The following is a 26574-nucleotide window of genomic DNA, read 5'->3' on the forward strand; positions in this document are numbered from 1 at the left end:
CAATGAATTCACACCATCTTAGAGAAGCACCAAAAAACTTACAGACCCCCCTATGCTGAGCTGTGAAAGCAGCAGGACATAAAAGACTAAATCCAGTCATTCCCCCCATATATGAAGAGAGCCCAATATAATATAAAGTCCAAAGTCAATAAGAAAGCTGGAAAAATAAGCAACAAAACCATAATCTGACCATAAAAAAGCTGCTATGGTGACAGGGAACCTTAAGGTTCAATTCAAGTGTAAGCATCTGTAAGTAGTTAAAAAAAAGTTAAAAAACCAAGATTGGTGGGGAGGGAAGAAAAATAAATTGACATGATAATTTTATTGTATATTTGAAAGAAATAGAAAGCTGTACATAGTAGATTTACAGTTTTATGTGCAATCAGCTTTTTAAAAAATTATACTATGGGGGGCGGCTAGGTGGCGCAGTGGATAAAGCACCGGCCCTGGATTCAGGAGTACCTGAGTTCAAATCCGGCCTCAGACACTTGACACTTACCAGCTGTGTGACCCTGGGCAAGTCACTTAACCCCCATTGCCCTGCAAAAAAAAAAAATTATACTATGTTATGGAAATGTTTGTTTTATTCCAGAAATTAAAAATTAAATTAAAAAACCCAAGGCTGAAAATCTCAACCATAATGGAAAGTAAGGGAAATTGTATGACTTGCCTGGAGGGGTGATGTTTAGATTTCTGTCACTGCTCAGATTTAGAATCAGGGATCTCCCAGTGAAGAAACTCCCTCTACTAATGTTGACCTTCTTTCCCTTGGACATTTGTTCCCAAGCATCTTCCACTCTTCAGGACTTAAGTAAACTAATAAGTACCTTAATCACATCTTCTGTGATGAGGTTCTTGTAATAATCCACAAGGATGTGTCAATTTTTGGTTTTGAGATTCAGGCTGAAATGGCTGAAGCAGTTCTGGTCAGCCTCAAAAAGGCTCCTTGTGGTGCCACTGGACTAGCTTCTGGAAGTTCAGGTTGCTAAATGCAGCCATGGCAGGGACACAGATAACTTGGACAGATACAGCATGAATCTGAATTGCTGTAAGGTTTGCAAATGGCCTTAAAAGACTATTTATCACCATGTAGTAAGCCCACAGGAAATAATAAAGGATACCAGCACATGCCATGAAGTAGGGAAAGAAATGTCTCCATCATTTCTGCAAAAATATCTCACCAAGCCTCCACATGGATATTGTTCATGTTCTCTAAAGATTAGGCCCTCTTGGCTAGTCCCTTCTTTACATGTTTATCTATGGTATACTTATAGTAATATTTTTCACAGGGGTGTTTTTTAGTAGAACTACATTTTAGAATGTCAAGGTTCTCTGTAAGAAATTAATAAGGCTCAGTGAAGATGAAGACAAGCAAAACTCTCAGGGTGGGTTTCCAAGTTAAAATACCAAGAACCATGCTCTAAGTGTTCTCTGTGTGACATTAACAATAAGGAATTAATATGTTTTATAATGTAAGAAAATAATGGGCTTTGCCAACACCCAAAGGCCCCAGATTGATTGGATTGACTGAGACTGACTGACTTAGATGATCAACATACTTAAAGTTAATTCAATTGAAACCATACCTGCCTGACTCTGAAGAGGTTGTGTTTGTTCTCAGAGACTGTGGACTCTGACCTCAACAGGGGACCACCCTCAAGTCCAGTGAACCAATGGATTTGGGTGATGCTAGCCAATTAGCTTGAAGCAGTGTGTATGGACCACCTCTTCTCAGGACTCAGAGGAAGCTGGGACTGGCAGTTCATCTTGGGAACCGGCTCTTGGTGACAGAGGACTCTTGGAAGAAGCAAGCCAGGCTGGACTCTTATCTCTCCTCTAAGATATACAGGTTTCTAAAATTTCTGAACTCCACATGTTCTCTCTTTACTAATATTTGGTATGCTTATAAATGCTCAATGCCCAAAAACTGGTGCTAAAGCTTCTAATTTGTAAGTAAACCCTAGCTAGCTTTCCCTACACTTGGGACAGGAATGAGGCAACCACACATTAGATATTAAATGTCAAAGTAAGAAGATATCATGGGATCATATGCCCAAAGAACCTGTAAATTAATGATGTTTCACTAAGAGTGATATATCATGCTTTTTGCCTTGAGCCAGACTATGGAGATGGACTAATAGAATCCATTTAAAACAAAACGAAACACCAGCAGTAACAATGAGTAGGATGTGAGCTGCTGGACCAAGCAGGGAGGCTGCTTCTATAAGAGACCTCGGGAAGCATTTTCAATTCTTTGCTAAAGGCCAGTGACAGACATAGTTAATTGCAGCTGTTGACTCAAAATGGATCAAGATGTGAAAAAAAATGGTTATATCCCATGCCAATCAAAATCTAAGTATAAAAAAAATCTTGAGTTTAAACCCCAGGTGTTCTAAGTCATTGTTCATAGAAATAAGATGCAAGTTCCTAAAGGACTGTCTATTACATTTTTGTCATTATATCACTAGCACTTGGCACAGTGCCAGTCACATAGAAGGTGTTTAATTAAATTCATTTTGAATTGAAATAATAGGGCTGCAGAATGTCAGTGTTAAGAGATCTTAAAGATCTGGGCTCACTAATTTTTTATGTAATGCCTGCACTCTGACAATTAAAAAATAAAAACTTTTTTACAAAATTAAAAATAAAATAAAAATAAAATCCCCTCCAACTGTAGTTTTCCCATCTCTGCATTGTTGACTACGATTGGCAGCATACCTAATCAATGGATCTTTGGATAATTTTTGTCATAATTATTGGCAATTCCAGATGGGACTGACTAGATTAGATTAAGATTGAATTTTCTAACCCAGATGCCCTCCAGCATGCACAAGGTAATACTTACATAGGGAGATTTCTGGGCAGGAAAAATCAACTGACCAGTAATGTTAATTTTCTAGCTAGAAAACTGTAGAAACAGGTTAGCATTCTGTGTATTCATCTGTATTGTCTATCTCTTATGCTTGAATAACTTATTAGACAAACCACTGGGCTCTGGAGTGACCAATCTAGCAGCTGCCCTAATTTTCTGATGAGCATGGCAATGTGATTCTGGAGTTGAAATCACGGGTTGGGATCTTAATGGAAGGGCCTTCTCTTCACTCCTTTTTCTGAGTGAATACCCAGGCTAGAACTAAGATTCTTGCAAACTCTTTGCCTTTTCACCTTATTTCCCATGGGCAAATTAACAAGAAACTTATCTATGTAATTGTGTTAAGGGAAAACTCCAAAAGTCACAGAAAAGATGCTTGACAAATCCATTGAGCCTAAGTATCTTCATTGGAGACAATGGGATGAACAATTAACTAGGGAAGGAATAAGGAGGGAATAGAAAGGGTTTGTGTCCAAAAACAGTCCATTCTTATCAGATAAGTCTTCCTGGCCTAATTTCTCTTTTTTAGAGTTTCCAGTTTTTCTAGCAGTTTTATCAAATAAATTGGAGTCTTTTGGTTTATCAAACACTAGGCTAGTAGATGTATCTAATCTGTTCCACTGAAGTAAAAATCAGGCAAAATGAGAGTTCATCTGCTACTTTACTACAGATAATCCTAATGTAGGAAGAATTTACTGATATAAAAAAAAGGAACCCAGTATCAAGTATTTTTTTCTTTTAAATTTAAAAATCTGTCTTTAAAATTTATTACAATTTTATTAATAAACAACCCAATCTAAAACATAAAATAGATACATGGATTTTTTTTACTTACATAAAGTAACCATAATAATAACATTAAGTGGACTTGATGTTGGTGATGTCAAGTAGCTTTATTTTTTAGTATCGATTTGCTCAAAATGAGGTGTGTTTAATGACATTGCTTCTCATATCTCTTTTTCAGTCATTTATCTTTATTAATCTGTCCCTCCATTAAACAAATACTTTTTTTTAATGAAAAATTAAGCTTTCAATAAATGCATTGTCTGGCAAAACAAATTCCTGCAGTTAGTAGTTGGGGGAGTGAGCCAAGTATGTGCTACCTGTATTTTTAGGAATGTGTGTGTAATGTTTATTGATTTGAAATGCATTAAATGAATGATCTAGACCAGGGCTTCTTAAACTTTTTCCACTCACAACCCCTTTTTACTTGAGAAATTTTAACGTGACCCTGGGTAGGTATACAGATATATAAAATAGATATACATAATCTTTTACTGTTGCCAAATTTTTCACGACCCCCACATTTGGTTACTTGGCCCTATATGGGGTCATGACCTGCAGTTTAAGAATCTTTGCTCTAGAGTCTGTCAATTCCCCAATGGCAGGGATTTGGCAGGCAAATGGCTGGCAAATCCTTGGTGTGCAGTTTTATATATCTCCTAGCTTTTCATCCTGAAGACATTGGAAACTTAACTAATATTCTGAATAAATAAAATGAAATTTTAAATAAAATACGTATTTATTCAATAATTATTGGGCATATATGGTTGTAATTCAGTTTTGCATTTGTTTGGGTTTTTTTGTTTGTTTGTTTTTTGCAGGGCAATGAGGGTTAAGTGACTTGCCCAGGGTCACACAGCTAGTAAGTGTCAAGTGTCTGAGGCCGGATTTGAACTCAGGTCCTCCTGAATCCAGGACCAGTGCTTTACCACTTCGCCATCTAGCTGCCCCCCAGTTTTGCATTTGTGAAACACTTACTCCCCTTGTCTCTCAGAAGATCATTAAAAAGTTATTAAGTGAACCTTTTGGTGAGGAGATTGCATGAAAATATATCTTTCAGGAACTGAGAGGAAACAAGACTTAAACAGCAAAAGTTTTTAGATATCCATTTTATGTCCAAATTGAAGTCACTGAATATCTGAAAATCACGCATAAAGATAATTTGTGACAGATTTATCCTTTACTCCCACAGCACTCTGAACTACTAAGTCTTAAACACAAACATGTCAGCATAATATCACTTTTTTATTTTGGTAACTCATTTAAAATGAAACTACTCTTATCATATAAGTATCCTTTGGAAACTGTCCTTGAATCAAAATTATACAGAATAATAGTTTTAGTCTCTAAATAAGATTAGAATTATTCAAGATCTTACCTTGGGGCTTTAACATTTACAATAGATTCTAGAGTCAAAGTAATGAAATGAATTGAGAATTTAATGATTAAACTTGAAGATTAAATTTTAAAATTTAATCTTTAAAATGCATATGTGAACATAACCATAAATATTTATTAAATATTTAATTTTATACGAACACATTTGTAATTAAAATTATTTACTTTGAAATATTATTTCTCTAGAAAGCAAAGATGACTATATATATATATATATATATATATAATTTTTTTTTTTTTTTTTTGGTGAGGCAATTGGGGTTCAGTGACTTGCCCAGGGTCACACAGCTAGTAAGTGTCAAATGTCTGAGGTCGGATTTGAACTCAGGTCCTCCTGAATCCAGGGCCAGTGCTCTATGCACTGCACCACCTAGCTGCTCCCCAAGATGACTATATTTTCGAACCATAATGACAATAGCTGAGATTTATATAACACTTTGCATAGAATTGTGGTAAGATTAGGAATAGGAATTTGGCAGACTGATTGGGATGAGCCACACCTGGCCTGCCCAGAGTGACATATGCTGCTAATGTCAGCAGGAGAAACCACTCTCCACAGGACCTCCCCTTTTGGGGGAGGGAGAGTAAATGCTTGCTGAGGGAGCTCAGTCTCTTCTGGAGTGACTTCCTTTCTGGTGGTGCAAGCTGCAGGAGCAGACGAGTCCTGCAGGCCCTGGCTACAAAGCTGTTTTTTCCATTGAAGTTACAAACCCCAGGTGGTGAGTTAACATATGAGCCCTGTTCTTTTGAATTAGCTGAACTGGAAGCGAGTTTGGGGATTGTATAGACTTAGGTTAGAATTAGGAGGATTATCCGTATTTCTTTTTCCCTGTTCCCTTGTCTTTGATTTTATTAATTTCACCTTTGCTGTTTATTTTATTCCCATTAATAAAACCTGATTCGTTTGTGGAAAAGAGACTGCTAGGCTCCTTTCTTATTGGCCTGGGAGAAATATCTAAAAAGGCAGTGTGAGATTTAAAATTGGATATTAGATCATAAATCTCCCCTACTTAACCTTTCCCTTAATTTATCTCCCAGACTAGTAAATGGAAGAAGCTTTTGGTTTTCTAGATAGACCTTTTATTGTTATTGTAGTCACAAGGTGATGTTGATTAGAAGGAGAGGAAAGTAGAAACACAATACAAATCATCTTAAGTCTAAGCTTAGTCTATATTCCTTATAAAAACTCACCAAAAGAGAAGGCCACCTTTGGAGAGAGAGAGAGAGACCGTCTGTGCTGCGCAGTCAGGAGACCAGCAGAGCAGGAAAAAGCCCCACTTCCGTTCTCTCCACCCCGGAAGTCGAGTGTGTAGCAGGCAGTCTGATATGCGCAGCAGGCGGACTGTTGGTCTCCTCCCCAAAAGGGTGGTCCTTCAAAAACTGGAGTCTTTCAGTTATCCTAACCGACTGTTAAAAAAAACTTTCATATTTTTTTTACCACAGCAGTTTGGATGGGAGGGAGCTTTGAACCTAGAGGTCCCTTGTTATTTCTGGGACCCCAATATTATGGTGAGCCACTCAATTAACTCTCCATATATTAAATTTGGCCCTCACAGAATCTCATTGAAGCTTCATAAAAACTTTTTGATGTAAGTTCTACAGGTTTTATTATCTCCATTTTACAGATGAGGCAACTGGTACTGTGAGAGGTTGTGATTTGCCTAAAGTGATATAGCTAGTAAATGCTGGAAGTAGGATTTGAATCGAGGTCTTCCTGTTTCCAAGTTCTGGACTCCATTATAGTGTGGACTATTCCTTGTGTATTCATCAGTGTTTGCAGTAGAAGACAAGAGAAAAAAAAATAGACCTTTTTATTATGGCTAATATTTCTCTATTAAAAGACAGTCAAGGGGGCAGCTAGGTAGCACAGTGGATAAAGCACCGGCCCTGGATTCAGGAGTACCTGAGTTCAAATCCGGCCTCAGACACTTACTAGCTGTGTGACCTTGGGCAAGTCACTTAACCCCCATTGCCCCGCAAAAAAAAAAAATAATAAAAGACAGTCAAGTCATAGCAGTGCTGTATTGTTATGCAAGTGCAGGACACTTTTAGTGATCTAAAAAGTGAAATCAGGACTTCATACTTTTCTCACAATTATTCCATTAAGGATTTTAAAAAATGAACATCAGATTTAGAAATGATAAAAACATCCAAGAAGAAACTACAGTGAATGCATTTTTGCCAACCCATATCTGAAAAAAAGAGACAGTGAGAAACCTGTAGGCAGTAGGAATACTTTCTTTTCTCTCATTCTCTTAACTCTCTACAATTTGGCTTCTGACCTGATCATTCAACCAAAACTGCTGTTACTAAAGTTACCAATGATCTCTGAATTGCCAAACTTAAAGGTCTTCCCACTGTCCTTCTTGAACTGTCTGCAGACTTTGAAACTGTCATTTTCCTTGATGCTCTCTTTAATTTTGTGGGGATACTACTTTATCCTGGTTCTCCTCCTACCTATCTGACTGCTCCTTCTTAGTCTCCTTTGCTGGATCTTCATAAAGATCACATTAGATAAGTGTGGATGTCCCACACTTCTCTCATTATATAACTTTACTTGGTAATTTCATCAGCTATAATGGATTCGATTATCACCTGTATAACTGATAATTCTCAAATCTAGCCCTAACCTCTCTGCTGACTTCTAGTCTTGAATTTCCAGCTGCTTATTGGTCATCTCAAACTGGATGACACATACATATCTTAAATTCAAAACATCCCAAACTGTATACGTTATCCCCTCCCCCCCAACCCTACACTCTTCCTAAATTGCGTATTTAAGGTGCTGCGGAGCCTAGCTATGATCTTTGATTCTTAATTGTCTCTTACTATACATGTCCAACCTGTTGCCAAGGCTTGTCAATTTCACCTTTGTAACATTCCTTACATATCTCCCTTATTATCCTCTGACAGCTTGGGTCTGACCATGCCATCTCCTAATCAGTACACTCCAGTGGTTCCTTTACCTCCAGGATCAAATATAAAATCCTTTGATGTTTAAAGTTTTTCACAACTTGTCCCCCTCTACCTTTCTATTCTTATAAATCTCCCCCTCGACCTCCACACTTACTCTAGTGCAAGGTTTCTTAAACTTTTTCCACTCCAAATCCCTTTTTGCCTCAAAAATTTTTACTCGACCCTGGGTAGGTATATAGGTATATGGAATAGGTATATATAACCTTTTGCCAAAATTTTTGTGCCCTCCCCCCACACATTCGGTTACCCCATTTGGGGTCATGACCCATAGCTTAAGAAGCTAGGCTCTAGAGACACTAGACTGCTCTTCTTTATACAAAATGATCCATCTTTTGACTCTGGACATTTTCACTGGCTATCCCCCATGGCTGGAATGTTTTCCCTGCTCATCTTCTCCTCCTGGCTTCCTTCAACTTCCACCTAAAATCCCACCTTCTATAGGAAGCCTTTCCTGATCTACTTTAAATTACAATTTTATTCACACACATATGGTTTGTATACAGTTGTTTACACGTTGTCTCCCGTTAAGACTATAAGTAGGGACTTTGAAAGTAGGAACTGTCTTCAGCCTTTCTTTGTATCCCCAGCACTTAGCTCAGTGCCTGGCACATAGTAGGTACTTAATAAATGCTTATTGACTGACTGATAAAGAATTTGATGTGATGTAATACATTGAGCTCAGTCAAGGACAAGGAGAGGGGAATTGAAAGAAGGCAAATTTATGGATAGATTAGTCATAAACAAAACAAACCCAATCTTCAGAGAGCAAAACATTAAAGGGAGCTAAAAGGAAGGAAAGGACAAGAAAATATGGTTGGAGACTGGGTAAGAGGAAGAAAAAAGGAATAGTAGAATGAAAGCTGACTGAATCAAATACGGAACATTAGTGGAGAGAGTACTGTTTCTTAATACTCTTTTTTGTAAAGAAGGTGGCAGGGGCCAAAGAGAGGAAAAGAACAAAAGGATCAGATGTCAAAAATACACAACAATTGTAATTGTGAACACATGAGATGAATTCACCTGTAAAATAGAACTGGCTAGCAGAATGGATTAGAAAGGAGATTGCAACAATATATTGATTACAATAAACACACCAGAAACATAAATATTCACACAGTTAAAAGGCAAGAGTAAAATATATTATACTTAGGATGAACTAAAAACAAAAACAAAAAACAGGTAGCAATCATAATCTCAGGCAAAAAAAAATTGATTAAAATAAACAAGTGAATAACATTTTTAAAGGCACTATGTTATAAATTATATTATAAACCAGGCCCATGGCAATAAATTAATATCTATACATGCAATGAATATATCTCTATCTATAGATATATATCTATATAGATATATATCCACTGAATGTTATGGCATCTAAATATGAAAAGGAATTAGTTGGAAATCTCAACCCTCATCAGACCTAGGCAAACCTAACCAAAAATATGAGATGCCTGGAGATTGCAGAATATGAGAATAAGGTCTACATATATTTAACCGTTTAACACTTTTACAAAAACTGATGATTATTTTAGAGCACAATAACTTCATAGAAATGAACTACTTTTGCATATGGAAATATTAGATTATTTTCTTAGATTATGAACATTTTTTCTTTTTCTTTGGTGAGATAGGTTTGATTAGGAAGAAAGTGGGGAGGTGGCAAGTGTCCCTCCCAAAAAGTGTAGTGTTTTATAAGCACAGAAGAGAACGGAGGGGCTTCTTAAGGGCAGGCACTGTTTTTCCTCTGTGTCCCCAATTCTTTGCAGAGCTTGGCAAAAGGAAGATCTTAATAAATGCTTGACATCAGTCCAGATGCAGCGGACCTACTGAGTTGCCCTGCGAATTTTTTTTTTCTTTTTTCTTTTTTAAAAGGGATTAGACTAATAGAGTAACTGCTAGTGTTTTACTCTTTACGAAGTGCTTTTCTCACATCAATCTTATGACATTTTATATTTTTAAAAGGCAGCTTCATACTTAGCACATATTCTTTGCAGAAGAGAACAAGAAAAGAGAGGAAAAACGAAGGAATGGGGTAGAGGGAAAAGGGGAATGTGAAAAAGGAGGAGGAAAGCAGCTTGATTTAGGAGCTGCCGGAAGTTCCCCCTCTTTCGTAGGTTCCCCATGGCTCCAGTTCCCACCTCCCAACTCCATTCCATTGCTCAGCAGGATCCAGCAGCTGAGCCAGCCCGTGCCAGAGAGAACCACGGTTACACTTCCGTCTTGTCTAGGCCGCTCTTCTCTACTCCTCCCGAGCCCGGTTCTTTTCTCTCTGAAAGCGCTCTTCCGATTCTGGTCTCTCCGTTTGCCAATCGCAGGACTTGTTTGAGGTCGAGACCCAACCCCCCCCCCCGCCCCCCCCTCCCCCCCCCGCCCCCCCCCTCCCCCCCGCCCCCCTCTCGCTGGACTATCTGGCTCGAGCTCAGCGCCTCTGAGTCACGTGGCTTCTTGGCGGAGGAGTCTTTTAAATGGAGTGTTGGGCAGCTGCCGCAGAAGAAGGGTGGTGGTGGTGGTAGATGCCGCCGAGCCCCTACTGTGCGGGCAGGGAAGGTAGGGAGAATTGTCCCTGGGCGGTGGCACAGGTGGATTAAAAACAGTACCTGGAGAGAATTGGCATCCAGAACCAGGGGGAGCTGGGCTGAAGAAGAAGCGGAGCGGAAGACTGGCTGTACTTAAGTGGAGATGATGAGGCAGCTTTGATGCATCCAAGGATTGGCACCTTTTTGCCAGGCGTTTAGCAGTCGCCTGCTGGAGGCGATGAGGTCGGCGGTCCTGGAAAGCGCTTCTCGTCCTCTTTATTTCCCTTTTCCCGACGCCTAGGTTTGGCCTCCCACCTCTGTTTGGGAGAATTTGGCCTCTTTGCCTTTCCCACAATGTGGAACAGTTACAGGGCGGTAGCTGCTCAGGGCACGCTTGGGCAGGAGGTGTCCAGCGCTGATAGAGTCCTCCCTGTCACCGACCAGCTTCCTTCTCCCTCCTCATCCTCCGCCCCTGCCCTTCCCGCGGCACCGCTAAGAGTCCAAAGCCGAGAGAGCGGCTCTGAGATCCAAGTGGTATGTTCTTCCTCGTTCCACTGCTTTGTTTCTTGGGGTTCAGGTGAAGAAATGAAAGAGCCTCCTATTTTTTTCCTCTCTTTCTCTAGTTCTACAGTGGATCTCTTGCCTCCCATCACTTCCTATATTCGTGACCCTATTTGGGATTTTCTTGCAAAGATACTGGAGTGGTTTGCCATTTCCTTCTCCAGCTCACTTTTTGAGGGAACTGAGGCAAACAGGGTTAAGTGACTTGTCCAGGGTCACACAGCTAGTGCCTGAGGCCGGCTTTGAACTCATGTCTTCTTGACTCCAGGAGCTCTATCCACTTCGACACCTTCCTGTACTCTTCTGCCCTTTATTTCTAACAAAACATACTTTCTCTTAAGGTAAAAAAAAAAAAAAGTTTAAGGATGGCTTCCGAATGTAGTATCAGATGTTTCTGGAAAATATGCAGTAATAGTTAATATTTATGAAGGCTTTACATATTAACTCATGTAGCCCTCAGCAGCCCTGTGAGGTAAGGTGCAGTGATCATTCTCATTTCACAGGTGTGGAAACTGACACCCAGGGAGGCTAAGTGACTTTCTCATGAGCCCTCAGTCAGTGTCACTTGGTTTTGGAACCCAGATCATCTTGACTCCAAGTCCAGTGCCTTTTCCCCCTCCACACCAGCCTGCTTCTTGAATGTACACACACTTATGTGTGTATGTGTGTGTGTATATATATATGTATATATGTACATTCAAGAGGTATACACACACACACACACACATACACACACTCTTAATTATTTGAAAGATCCCCGATTTCATTGATGTGGGTATTCCCTCTACCACAGATCACAATTTCTCTACATTTTAGATAAACTTTTAGAGTTGCTGTGGCTGTGATATTTATCACCCTGTGATCAGCTCCCAATTTACAGCTAAATCAGATCTTCTGGGATGATAAGATAGCACTCAAAGTCTTTCAGGAAAGGTAGAACCTGATAGAGTTGTAAGCATTGCCCATCCAGAGAAGACTGAGGCTTTTTAAAGTTAAACTGAGGAATTAGAGTTGGACTAAAGTAAGGCACTTCCGTGCCATATTTCTAACAATCAATTTAACTTGTCTCCTCTGGGGTTGTAAAATGCTTGAGGGCAGGGAGGTTTTTCCTGGACTGCCGGCTAGTGCCTTGTAGACTAAAATTCAGGAAACTTGGGATCTAATGGCTGCCTTGTTTCTAGGTAAGATACATGGGTAAATCTGACCAGTTCACATAACCTCTCAGTTTATTTATACCCTTTTAATTGATTTTTTTTACATCTTCATTTCCAAATATAGCCCTTGCCCTTCTCCTGTCTTGCCAGCCATCTTTTGTAACACGGAATAAGAAAAGAAAAAAAAAGCTCAGCAAAACCAACATATATCAACTGTGTGACAAGATATGTGATTTTCCAAACCTATAGCCTACACACCTCTAAAATAGGAAGGAAGATGCATTTTCTCAACTCTCTTCTGGTACTAGGCTTTATCGATATACTTTATAACCTCTTTAAAAAAAAACATTGTGTGTGTGTGTGTGTGTGTGTGTGGGTATTTTTATACCCAAGTGCAAGACTTCACACTTATTTGTATTGAGTTTCATCTTATTAGATTCAATCTATCAAGATCTTTTTTGGATCCTGACTGTTCAGTGCATTGGCTTATCCTTTCTAACTTTGTGTCATATGCATGTTGAATAAGCATAACATCTGTGCCTTTACCCAAATCACAGATTAAAAGTTACACATTACAGGCCTTTGCAGAGATCCTTGGGATACTGAACTGGAGACTTCCTGAAATGTTGACATTGAACCATAAATAACTCTTCTGAACCTGATCTTCCAACCAGTTCCTAATACATCTGACTGTATTACACAATAATAGTATAAAATAGTTTATTAAAAGTTTTGCTAAAATATAGGGAAACTATATTCACAGTTTTTCTTTCATGTACTACTTTAGTAATCCTGTCAAAAAAGGGAATGAGGTTAGTGTGACATTCTTTTTATTTAAAAATTATTTTGTTCCAAACAACCAATTAAAAGAGACATTTCCATATGCTTAATAGAATAGAAAAAGAGGATTGTACATATGTACAACTTGCTTTTCTTTTTAACTAAATAAGTTCAAACTGTAGCTTTCAAAGCTGTCCTGCTTGTCTTTGCTTCTGTTCTCTACATTAAAAAAAAGATGCCCCAGAGACTTCCTTCCTTCTTTCCTCCCTCCCTTCCTTTCCTCCCTCCCTCCTTCCCTTTCCACATCCTTTTACCCCCCACAGCAGGAAGACAAAAAAAGTAAAAGACCTTGCAACAAATATGCATAGTCAAGCAACACACTTAATGCATAATGACAAGATAACCTGTTTTATTCAAATTAAGAATTTATTATTTAAAATTTACAAAATGAAATATGTATACAAATTTAAGTATACTTTTAAAAATGTTTTTATTTTTTTTAGTGAGGCAATTGGGGTTAAGCGACTTGCCCAGGGTCACACAGCTAGTGTCTGAGGCCGGATTTGAACTCAGGTCCTCCTGACTCCAGGGCTGGCGCTCTATCCACTGAGCCACCTAGCTGCCCCTTAAATATACTTTAAAATGATATTTTAAAAGTTTGTAGCATATGTATTTCTGAAGTTAATTAAAACAAAAAACTGCTAAGGCTTTTGAGATAACATTATTAGCCAACAAATTATAGCTTAATTTTAAATTTTGAGATGAAGAAATAACAGGGTTTTGGTTTATTCATTGATGGGTATAGAGATATCCCACACACTTGAAGTGCTGATAACTGGTTTGTAATTTAAAGATGACACTAAAATGTCAATAGTTTTCTTAGAGCTACAGTGATACTCGAGATTAGATGACTGGTGTTTCTATTGGCTAGGAGTGGGATTTCAGTTATAACAACTATTTACTGCTAGAAATGAGGAGTTTTATAATTCATATCTTGACATAGATATAGCTAAAGTTTAAACTTGACAATCTTACCTTAACACAGACCTAACTACACTAAATATTTTAGTAAATGTGATTTCAGATTAATATTTTCCCAGATTAAATGTAAGTTTTTAGCTCTTTAAAAAAGTTGATTATTGGGGGCAGCTAGGTGGCACGGTGGATAAAGCACCAGCCCTAGATTCAGGAGGACCTGAGTTCAAATGCGGCCTCAGACACTTGACACTTACTAGCTGTGTGACCCTGGGCAAGTCACTTGACTCTCACTGCCCCATAAAAAAACCCAAAAAAGTTGATTATCATTTAGCATTCTAGCAGGGTTCTGAGATATGACTTAAACAGTGATTCCCAACCTGGGAGCCATTGACTCAGATTCCTGGGCAGCCTAGAAATTACTGTAAGGGTTCTGTGACTCTATAAGAGTTGTCATTTTGATCTTTACATAGCTTCAACAAAATAAGCACTGTGATTCAGAATAATAAATAATTCAAATTCTCTTGTGTTGTTATGCAACTCCAGTATGTTTTAGTAACAGAAATGTACATAAATGCAAACTTATTTTGCATTTCACAAAGAACCATGTAAATTATTAGATAACCAGCTACCAAAAAAAAAAATGTGTTTGCTCTGTGTCCCTTTCAAAGCCCATCTGAAGTTCTGGTAACTTTGGCCTTGCTTTATTTTATTTTTTCCTACAATGTGTTTTTTTGGAATAGAATTTAACTTGGTTTTCTTACTAGTGTTTATTAGAATCTTAATTTTTTTTTCATACCACTTTCAAATTCTTATGTGTCCTAAATTGTCGCAATCATAAATAACAAATTAGTTTGATCAAAGTAATAAACAGTTGCCAAGGGAGATTGTGACTTTCTTACAGTCGTATCAGTATTTAAGTGTCATGGAGACTTGAACCCAGATCCTCTGCCTTCAATCTCTTATCATCTTTCCACTGTACCCTGTTACCTCTCAATTTAAAAAGGAAAAAAAAAATTCATTTTGGATTTACCTATAACCCCAAATAGCAAATACTGTTTGCTTTCAAAGTAGTTTATATTAATTTCTCAACCCCTTGCTATAAGCATTCCTTCTTCACCAATGTGTGGGAAGTTAGGGTATTGGAACTGGAATCAGGTAACCTGGTTTCATATTTATTAGCTATGCAATTCTGAGCAGTCAAAAAACCTAGGTTGTAACTTGTCAACTTTTTCATTTGTAATATGTGGATAATAATCCAGGCACTACCCAGTGGGATACAGGGCTGTTGGGAAGAAAACCAGGGGCACAACTTAAAGTGCTTTACAAATGTGATTTGTTTTTGTTTTTGGTGGACGGAACACTGGATTTGGTGTCAGATGATTTAAGTTCCAGGCCCAGCTCTGCCACTTACTACCTGGGTGACCTTGAGCAAATCACCACCTTTTCTAGCCTGTTTTGTTATGGACCCTTTTTCAGAATAATATTTTTAAAGGCATACATTCAGATGCATAGGATTGTAAAGGAAACCAATGATGTTGAAATTGTTTATCGGAATATTAAAATTAAACAAAACACCAAGTTCCTGAACTCTAGATTAAGAGTTCCTTGTCTAGATGATATCCTAAATTCTATCCAATGAAATTAAGGCAATAAAGATGTTATTATTGGCCTTTTGGGGGAGTCATTCTCCTTCATCTTTTTGCATCATTTGATACTCCTGAAGAATGCTACATGAAACTATGTGGTATTATGGTTCTAGTTGCTGAAACTTTGTATTGATGTCTTTTGTTTTTATATCATTGTTATTTCCCAACCCTCTTCTGTTATATATGTTATATATCTTAGCCCTCTTCTGTTACCACAGAACTATCCTTATAATAAAGAATAAAGAAGGGGGGGGGGAAGTTTAGCAAAACAAACCAACATTAATCAAGTTTGACAGTGTTGACTGTGTTCTACTTCCATAGTCCCCTACCTCTACAAAGAAGGGAGAAAGATTAGGCTGTTATTTGTTACTATTATTAATGTCTTTTCTGTAGTTTGAAAGCTCTTTAATGAGGTTGGTTTACAAATAAGGAGGGTGTTTTGTTTGTTTTGTTTTTGTAAGCCAAGCCAAAATTCAAGTTCCCTTAGAAACATGGGGTAAAAATTGTCAAGTGGAAAAGACAAATGTATCTTTAATATCCTGACAGTGAATACATTGCAGAGAAGTAGAAAAGTACTACTGTAGTTAAAAAATTAGGATTGATGTAATTTGTTATAGTTTGAGTAGTGAACTATTTCATTAAAAAAATTTCCTAAGTAATAGTAATACAAATACAAGTTAATAAATTTTGTAGTTCATAGAGAAATTTAGCTTGTAAAGTGATACCCTTTATTCATTATGTGATTTGCATTAGTGGTGGGAATCAGTGAGAATCACATTGATGGGATCACACCACAGTAATTTTCTCTCTCAGCTCACTTAAATCCTTTGTAGTGAGGAAAAAGAAACAAAGAAAACTTGCAAAACTAATTGGTTCTGACAGAGTATGGAGTGTTCTGCGTTTATAGTTCCTTACCTCTCCTCAGAGATGCAAGAACTTCTCCAAGAGCAAGATTGCTCACTGAAATTAATCTGAGTTCATTTGCATTATTGAATTAGTTCATACAGGTCTTAACGTTTAGTTTTGATTTTAGAAAGCAAATTACCTCCAGATTTGATATTTATTTTTGTTTTTCAAGGAAAGACAAGGGAGACAATTCTGAGAAAGCTAGTATGTAATAAATCTCAAGGAAATGGAGAATATCGAAAGCTGGTAGAGAGAAGCCAGGTAACCTGGTAATGTTGGAGAGGAATTCTCTGAAAGCCTTATATAGCTTTCTTTATTTCTAAAAATTGGCTTTACTTCTTGAAATGAGGAATATATTTGAGTAGTGGAGAAGGAATTTAGCATTCACACTTCTCTCTATTTTTAATTTTTAAAAATTCTAGTCCATTATTCTTCCTGTTTACAATGCCGAGTGCTGGTTGGATGACTGTTTGAAATCTGTTTTGGAACAAGACTTTGAAGGCACCTTGGAGCTTTCCATATTTAATGATGCCAGTAAGGTATTTATTAATTTATCATTTGTTGTTATGTATATCTGTTCAAGTTACATAATTTTTTATGAATTTCATTATGTTGTACTATTGCTGTCTCTCTTTCAGGACAAGTCAATGAATATAATTAACAAATGGAAGCTTAGGTTAGAAACTTTAGGCATCAGAGTAATCATTGGAGGTCATGATTCTCCTTCTCCCCGAGGAGGTATGTATAGATTATTAGGATACCAGTTGATTGTATTTAAACATTGTTAATAGTGGAACATTTCAGGTCATCAGATACTTGTTAAGCACTGATTGTATGTGCAGAAAAACACATAAAATAATAAACACACTATAACAAAATAATAAACATAACAGAAATAAATTAATAAAAATAAATTATACAATAAACATTTAAAACAATAATAAGACATAGAGCCTTATTTCATGGAGTCTAATAGGTTGCTTTATAAATTTTTCTTTAAAAAAAATGTTCTGAAAGATGAGTGGACTCAACTTCTTAAACTCCTCCCATTACTCTTGAATCATCACATCAGTCATACCTGTCTTGTGATATGTGTCTGGCCTGTGTTTTTTGCTTTAAGATGATTTACTTCTCCCAAGGTTTTGTTAATATGTATGTGTGTATGTGTGTGTGTGTCTGTGTTTAGATGGAAGGAGATAGGATAAGGGCTGTCTGGTAATGTTTTAATAATGAGTATGTGGCATAATGGACAGAAAATTAGCTTTAGAGTCAGGAAGACCTAGGTTGAAGTTCTTTCTCTGACACATAACAGTTGTGTATTTCTGGCCAAGTCACTCAGTGTCTCAGTGTTCCATAAAACTCCATGATTTTGCTATAACCAGTTGCTGATCTATATTAGTGGAGAGAGAATTTAGGCATTTCCTACACTGATGAAATCAGGAGTCTGGACAAATCCTTATCCTTCTTGTTTCCATTTCTGTGGGATTTTGTGGGAGTCCAGGAGAAAAACAGATCATTATGGGCTGGGGTGGTTGAGGAGGTTATTTGTCTAGCTACTCCCACTAAGCCCACCTGCAATAGAGTTAAAAAATGCCACAAGGGAAGGAAGGAAACAAGCATTCATTAAGCCCCTTCTATGAACCAGGCACAGTGCTAAGTACTTTCCAAATATGATCTCATTTGATCTTTACACAACCCTTTGAGGTAGATGCTGTTATTATCCACATTTTACTCTTGAGAAAACTGAGGCTGACAGAGGTTAAGTGACTTGTCCAGAGTAACACAGTGTCTGTGACTGGATTTGAACTTGGGTCTTCCTGCTTCCAGACACAGTGCTCTATCTACTGTACCACTAAGCTGCCTCATAAAGGTTGTGAACAGTAAAAATTCAATTGTATAGAAAACAAGAAGGGAATAAAGTCCCTAAGTCATGGAAGTACCTTGAAAGCTAGAAGAATCACCGAGATACAAAGCTTAATGTTTGCCTTTATGTTTGGACTGAAGCAGCCCCTCTTTATTTGATGTTGTGAATAGAGAAAAGCAGTTAAAGGGAGAGGGTTTTTCTGACCTTGTAATATTCTTTTTTCACATTTATGTAGGCTGTTGTTAGCAAACTTTTGCAAGGTATTACAAAGGTGTGGGGAGCCATGCCCTCTTGACATTGTGTCATATTTATTCTTTTATCTTAATGTTCTTTTTTAAAAATAAGTTTTTATTAATGTCTTTTGTTTCTTACATTGTTACAGTTTTGCCAGAGAGCTTTCCCATAAAATAAATAGTATTTTTTTAAATTCAGAAAAAGAAAAAACCCATCACAATTGATCAGTCCATTGAAAAAGTCCCCCAAATGTGCAGTGTTTAATACCTGTAGACTGCCCACTTCTTTGAGGTTGGGTTGGGAATGTCCTCTCATATCTCTTTTTTCAAGTCATGCTTGATCTTTATAATTTTGCAACATTCACTTTTGATTTTTGTGTGTTTTTAAAAAAATTTTAATTGTTGTAGCCATGTTTATTGTTTTCTTGACTCTGTTTACTTTGCATCAATCCATTTAGATATTTCCTTGCTTCTCCGTATTCATCACAGACACGATTTCTTACAGCACAGTAATATTTCATTACATCCATGTACTATAGGGACAATCCTTTTTATCTCAGTTCCATCATCTGTAAAATGGACTGGAGAAGGAACTGGCAAACCATTCCAGTATCTTTGCCAAGAAAACACCAAATACAGTCATGAAGAGTCAGACATGACAAAATGACTGAACAACCAAAAAAAAGCTTAGGAGTTCATTAGAGCAGAGGAGAGAGAGCATTCCAGGGAATAGCCTCGGGGGCTAGCCACAGAAAATGACCCAAACCAAGAATGGAGTATCTTGTTCATGGAACAGCCAGGAGGCCAGTGTCCCTGGATTGAAGAGTATATATTGTGGAGTAGGGTCTAAGAAGACCCAAAGAAGGGAGCTAGACTATGAAGGGCTTTGAATGCCAAACAGACAAAAAGAGGCCTTAGATGACTGGAGTTTATTGAGTAGAGGGTTGACATGGTTGAACCTGTGTTTTAGGAAAAATCACTCCATTCCGCCACTACAGTTGAGGCATGAAGGACCTCTGGTTCAGGATTTTGGTAGGAATAAGGGGGTAGGGTATTTGAGGTAGGAGTGAACTTGATGTGTTTGGCAATTATCGAGCAGTCTAGCCTGGTTGGGGTAGAGTATTTGTTTTTGCTAACAATAGGAGATGAAATTGGAGGCCATATTAGAGAGAGCCTTTAATGCTGAAATGGGCAAGGGGAAATGGGAAGGCTACAAAGGACTTCAAAAGCCAAACAGAAGCTTTTATATTTGGTCGTGGAGGTAATATGGTGCTACTGGAGTTTATTGAGTATGGGATTTGTGTTTAGGAAGTTCAGTTTAATAACTGAGTGGAGAATGGGTTGGAATAGAAGGAAACAAGGTAGGGAAAAAAACTAGAAGGTTATCAAAATAACAGGCTCCAAGAAGAAATGCTCTAAGGTGGTATCAGTGTCAGAAGAGAGAATGGAACATATTATAAGAGATGTTGGAAAGGTAAAAATGACAGGACTTGGCAAGTAATTGGATATAGAGGTTAGAGAGAGTGAAGAGTAGAGGATGACAACTATGTTGGAAGCTGGAGTAACTCAAGATGGTGTTCTCGACAGTAATAGGGAAATTAGGAAGAAGGGAGGTTTTTTTTGGGGGGAAAGCTAATGAGTTCAGTTTTGAATATATTGAGGTTAAGGTGTCTATGGAACATCCTGTTTGAGGTGTCTGATGGTTAGTTGGAGATGTGAAGCTGGAGATCAGAAGAAAGGTAAAGACTGGGCAAGTAAATCTCAGTTTCATCAGTGTAGAAAAGATAATTTAAACCATGGCAGCTGATAAGATCACCAAGTAAAATCATATAGAGGGAGAAGAAAAGAGAGACCAGGATAGAGCCTTAGGAGAATGATGATAAGGTTCAGAATTCCATTGTTGGCTGTGTGAGCAGAGGACAGATATGAGTTGTTTTGAAGGCAACTGTGACAAAGCTAGAACCAGAAGATAGGATTCTTGACTTAGCCCACCACTTGCTCACCCAAGCATTGCTGCTTCTGTCCTAATTTAACAATGGTAATTCACCCACTTAAACCTACAGCAGAAAAATGGTATTGAGGACTCTTTAGATAATATGGACAAATCAACATCAAGCCCTCTTTTACTGTATATTGTTCTAGTTATCTGCCAGTTCAGCTGTGAAGAATTTGGATCACTGTGCATCAAGAAAGATAAAAAGACAAGATAATTCTTATGTGCCATATACAAAACCATTGCTATAAATGAATAAATGAGGAACGATAAAGCACTTATTACTTACTGTGTGCCTAGCACTGCACTAAAGCACTAAGGATACAGTTTACACTCTAATTGGGGGAGACAACACAAAAGAAAGTTCAGTGGCAAGGTGGATGGAAAAGCCCAGAAGGCCTGAAGATGCAGGGATAGTGCCAAGTGTCTGCATGTAGAGGCAGGGCAAATGATAAGATCTGGAGGACCATATGAGACAGTGGCAGGGCAAATAGTTGTCCTCTGTCTCATTGAAAGGAATAAAGTTAGGTGCCTCAGGCAGAGGAGAGGATGAAGGGGGAATTTTTCATTCCTGTTATCTCCCATGATTAAAGTATAGACTCCTTGAGAGCAAGGATTATTTCCTTTTATTATTTCTATACTTTTAGCACTTAGCATAATTCCTGTCACCTAGTGGGCACTTAATAAATCCTTGATTGATTGATTGATGTCACATCTTTGTATAAAAATATCTAGTGACTCCCCATAGCATACAAGTTCCAGCCTGGTATTCAAGACATTTGACAGTCTGTCCTCAGCCTACTTTTCCTTTTTTCTTTTTTTTGTGGGGCAATGAGGGTTAAGTGATTTACCTAAGGTCACACAGCTAGTAAGTGTCTGAGGCCAGATAGCTGGTGCTTTATCCACTGTGCCACCTAGCTGCCCCCTCAGCCTACTTCACACCATTAGAATTCCCAGTTTGTATCTTTGCTCAAGTTGTTTCCCTGACCTGAATTGTTCTCCCTCCCTTGTCTCTGCTCATTCAAATCCTTCCCATCTCAAGCTTTGCTTCTTCCAGGGAATCTTGAAGCGGGAACAATGTTGTGAGGAAAATGTGATTATAGAGTGCTGGATTTGGAATTGAGAAGACCCTAGTTCAAATTTTGACTTAGTCACTTACTAACTGTATGACCCTGGGCAACACATTTCACCTTTCTCAGTCTCAGTTTCCTCATGTATAAAATGGGGATAATAATATCATCTAGTTCCCAGAGTTGTTGTATAGATCAAGTGAAATAATATGTAAAGCACTTTGCAAACTTTAGAGTACTATATAAAAACTAGTAATTGTTGTTTTTCTGTCTCACAGTTTTCCTTCTTATGAATTCATATAGCACTATTAATCCATACAACATTTGATACTTAATCACTTGATGTTTTGTTTTTGTTTAACTTTCCTAAGAATGTGTAATTTAGTAATTTTTTTATCTCATTCTGATTTACTAATCAACATATTATTTGAGTGAATTTACAGCTTAGAGAAATACATGTATACTATTAATAGCAAAGCAAGTCAAGCAACATTTATTATGTGGCAGGCACTGTGCTAAGTGCTAAGATTACAAATAGAAGTAGAAACACAGTCCTTGCCCTCAAGGAGCTTACCTTCTAATGCTGTGGGGGGAGACAACACATAAAAGCAGGGTGAAAAGTGGAGGAGTTGAGGAATTGGATGGTGAAGAAAGTTTGGAGAGTCAGGAGCAGAACCTAGAGAGGAATTAAGATATGGATGGTCTGGTCATTTTCTTTAAAATGGAGGTGCTGGGAGGAACCAACCAGAGGAAAACCTAGTATTTCTTTTCCCTTTTTATTTACTTTTCTCCCTTTTATTTCCTTCCCTGTTTTCAACCAAATGTATTAATTTGACATTCTCTATATGACATATTTAGCTTTTTTTTTTTTTGGTGAGGCAGTTGGGGTTAAGTGATTTGCCCAGGGTCACACAGCTAGTAAGTATCAAGTATCTGAGACCACATTTAGCTTTTTGAAAACAAATTGCTATTAAAATCTAATAAGAAGTGTTTATCTTTTTTTCAACAGTTGGATTTTCTAAAAATCAAGCAATAGCACAGAGTTCTGGGTCTTACCTGTGTTTTTTGGATTCGGTGAGTAATCTCTCATTGTGTGAATTAAGCACTTATTTTAGTTAATTAGTTAAAATGCTTTACAAAAAAAGGCATTTTACTAATACCTTATCAAAAAATCATTGCCATGATTGAAAAATTTGATATATTTTATTTTTGTAAGAGACATTGGTCAAAGAAACACTTGAAAACACAACCACATTGTGCACACCAGTTCTTCATCCTCTAGTCTGCTCCTCAGCAGTTTATCAGTTGGTAAAGGAAAAGAGTTGATATTTCAGTGAAGGCAACCATATTTTTAAAGTGCTTACTAGGCTCTGGGTATGCAAAGAAAGGCAAAAGGCAACCAGTGTTCTTAAGATAGTCAATCTAATAGGAGATACAATATGCAAACAACTGTATACAAATAAGATGTATACAGAACACATTGGAAATAAACATCAGAGGGAAGTCACTAGCATTAGGTGAAATCTGTAGTAAAGGGGATTTTAGCTGGAATTCCAGGGAAGACAGGGAGAGGAGATGAGGAAGAGCATTCCAGCCATATGGGACAACCAGTAAAAATGCTGAGTTGGGAGATGGAGTATCTTACAAGAAGAATAACAAGGATGTTAATGTCACTAGATAGCTGAGTATATGGCAGGGAAGGTTTAAGATGTAAGAAACCTGGAAACGTGGTAGGATGGGAAGCAGGTTGTAAAAGGCTTTGAAAGCCAAACAGAGAATTTTATCCTGAAGGTAATAGGGAGTCTCTGAAGTTTATTGAGTAGTGGCTGGGCAACACATTTCACCTTTCTCAGCCTCAGTTTCCTCCTGTATAAAATGGGGATAATAATATCATCTAGTTCCCAGAGTTGTTGTATAGATCAAGTGAAATAACATGTAAAGAAATTTAAACCATGGTTTGATCTGGGATTTAAGAAGATTACTTTGACAGCTGAGTGGAGGATGAACTGGAGTAGGAAGAAACTTGTTCAGGGAGATCAACCAGTAGGCTGTTGCAGTAGTCTAGGAGTGAGGTGATAGGCTTGCACCAAGGTGGTGGCAGTGTTAGGAGAAAGGAACATATGTGAAAGGTATTATGAAAACAAAATTGACGGACTTTGTCAACAGATTAAATAATAGCTGATAATGAGAAGTATTGCCTCATATAACAGGAAAACAATGTTGATATAAAACCTTCATACCATCTCTTGTATATATACCCTTTGCTCCTCTGATATTACCTTCACCCTGGTGCAGGCCCTCCTTACCATAATGCATGGACTGTTTGTCCTCCTTGCCTCAACTCCCCATTTTAGTACTTCCTGAAATCAGCTACCATAGTGATTTTACAAAAGTGCATTTCTATGTTACTATCAAACTCACCTCTAATCCAGCCCCCATTCAGTAAACTTCAGTGGCTCCCTATTACCTCAAGGATCAAATAAAAAATCCTGTTTGTTTTTAAAGTCCTTTATAACCAGGTCTCTTCCTACCTTTACGGTCTTCTTACACCTCTGTGTACTCTGCAATCCAGCGACACTGGCCTTCTTGCCATTCTTCATACATGACACTTCATCTCTAGACTCTGCATTTTCACTGGCTCTCCCCCTTTTTCTCTGCCTCCTTGGATTCACTTCTTGCCCTCAAACTTCAGCTGAAATCTCACTTTTTGCAAGAAGGCTTTCCCACTTGCTTTAATGTTAGAGCCTTTTTGAGTGAGCTCCCGAACTCATGACACGATCGCTCCAAAAAACATCCAAATAATGCCATAGGAAAATGCCCAGAGCAGCAAAACTCACAGAAGAATGTGCTGAAATCATCTTCTAACCAAGAATGGCTTAGAAGGTCAGAAGGAGGGAGCTGCCTTGCTGATACAGGAGGTGAGCCCAACCCCACAGTCACCCTGACACAGATCAAGTCCCAGGAAGGCCTCACCAGAGAAGGAGACCCCCAGAGTCTCTGAATCAGCTGAAGCACCAGTGTTGTCTGGAACTAAGCTCACAGTCTGGTGAGTGGGATGAGCCCTGGGCAGGGGGAAACTACAGGGGTCTATACTGGTGCTAAGGCAGAACTTGGATTTTACACCCCTGCTGAGAACCAGGAGGTAGGCTCGAGTAGCAGTGGCCCAGGTAGGGGAGGGGCACAGGCTCATCAGAGCTAACAACCACAACACACAAAGCTGGTTGATTAGCAAGTTGGTCTGGGGTCATCTAAGGACCAGGGAACAGGTCAGGCAAGTGAAGAACCTGATTCTCCTTAAAACATACCACCTGGGACTTCTGAATCTTGGGATACTGCATCCTGGAAACAGTGCCCCACTTTAAGGAGCTAAAAGTCAAGTAAAAGAAAGGCAAGATGAGCTGACAGAGAAAGGTGAGGACCATAGAAAGTTTCTTCAGTAACAAGGAAGACCAAGGGGCACCCTCAGAGGATGATGTCAACATCATCTATAACTAAAGCTTCCAAGAAAAATATGAATTGGTCTCAGGCCATAGAGGTGCTCAAAAAGGACATTGAAGATAAAGTTAGAGAGGTAGAGGAAAAAATGGAAAGAGAAATGAGGGTGATGCAGGAATGACATGAGAAAAAAGTCAACAGCTTGAAAAGCCTAATGGGAAAGCTCTCTGATAAAAATAATTGCCTGAGAATTAGGATTGAATAAATGGAAGCCAGTGACTTTATGAGAAAATAAGGCAAATCCAAATGAATAAAAAAATAGAGGGCAATGTGAAATATCTTCTGGGAAAAACTGCTGACCTGGAAAATAGGTCCAGGAGAGATAATTTGAAAATTATTGGTCTACCTGAAAACCATGATCAAGGAAAGAGCTTAGACATCATCTTCCAAGATATTCTCAGGGAAAATTGCCCTGAAATTCTAGAAGAAGAAGCTAAAATAGAAATGGAAAGAATCTACCAATCACCTCCAGAAAGAGATCCCCAAAGAAAAACTCCTAGGAATATCATAGCCAAATTCCAGAGCTCTCAGGTCAAGGAGAAAATATTGCAAGCTGCCAAAAAGAAAGAATTCAAGTACTGTGGAGCCCCAGTCAGGATAGCACAAGATCTAGCAGCTTCTACATTAAAGGACCAGAGGGCATGGAATATGATATTCCAAAGGGCAAAGGAAATGGGATTACAACCAAGAATCATCTACCCAGCAAAACTCAGCATAATCTTTCAGAGGAAAAAATGGGACTTTAATGAAAAAGAAGACTTTCAGATATTTGTGATGAAAAGACCTGAACTGAATGGCAAATTTGACTTTCAAATACAAGACCCTAGAGAACCATAAAAAATTGGAGCTGAGGGACATACCTGGGGTCGTACAGTGGGCTTGTGTCTGAGGCTGGGTTTTGGCTAGGATCCCCCTGGGTCCAGGAGTGATGCTTTGTCTGCTGTGTCACCTAGCTGGGTGATGACATCTTTAGGGTTAAATTGAGGGGTGAAGGGAATGCACTGGGGGAGGGGGAAGGGCAGAGGTGAAATTCTACATGAAAGAAACAGGAAAAGGCTTATGGAGTGGGGGAAGAGATGGGAGAGGAGCAGGGCAGTAAATGAATTTTACACTCATCAGAAAAGGCTCAAAGACCTTAAACTCATTAGAGTTGCCTCAAGGAGGGACTAATACACACACCCAACTAGGTGGAGTAATCTATTTAATCTGGGCAGTAAATGAATCTAATGCTCATCAGAATTGGCTCAAAGACTTCAATCTCATTAGAATTGGCTCTAGGAGGGAAGAATGTATGCACTCAACTGGGTGGAGTAATCTCTCTAACCCTTCAGAAAAATAAGAGGGGAAGG

At 38.3% G+C, this 26574-nt stretch overlaps 1 protein-coding gene across 3 annotated transcripts in view; it reads left to right on the forward strand.

Moving 5' to 3' along the window:
* Positions 1-10441: 10441 nt before the first annotated feature.
* B3GNTL1 (UDP-GlcNAc:betaGal beta-1,3-N-acetylglucosaminyltransferase like 1) overlaps positions 10442-26574 on the forward strand; it is a 98797-nt gene continuing 82664 nt past the window's right edge. The window contains exons 1-5 of one of the 3 annotated variants that reach the window (XM_044001679.1): positions 10943-11447; positions 12385-12561; positions 16993-17109; positions 17209-17308; positions 22740-22804. In XM_044001679.1, the coding sequence (XP_043857614.1) occupies positions 12538-12561; positions 16993-17109; positions 17209-17308; positions 22740-22804 (306 nt within the window). In that variant the 5' untranslated portion in view covers positions 10943-11447; positions 12385-12537. Of the gene's footprint in view, positions 11448-12384; positions 12562-16992; positions 17110-17208; positions 17309-22739; positions 22805-26574 lie in introns of all 3 variants that reach the window. The other 2 variants (XM_044001678.1, XM_044001680.1) reach the window with 2 other exon arrangements.

Source organism: Dromiciops gliroides, chromosome 4 (genome assembly GCF_019393635.1).
Source record: "Dromiciops gliroides isolate mDroGli1 chromosome 4, mDroGli1.pri, whole genome shotgun sequence".
Lineage (NCBI taxonomy): Eukaryota > Metazoa > Chordata > Mammalia > Microbiotheria > Microbiotheriidae > Dromiciops > Dromiciops gliroides.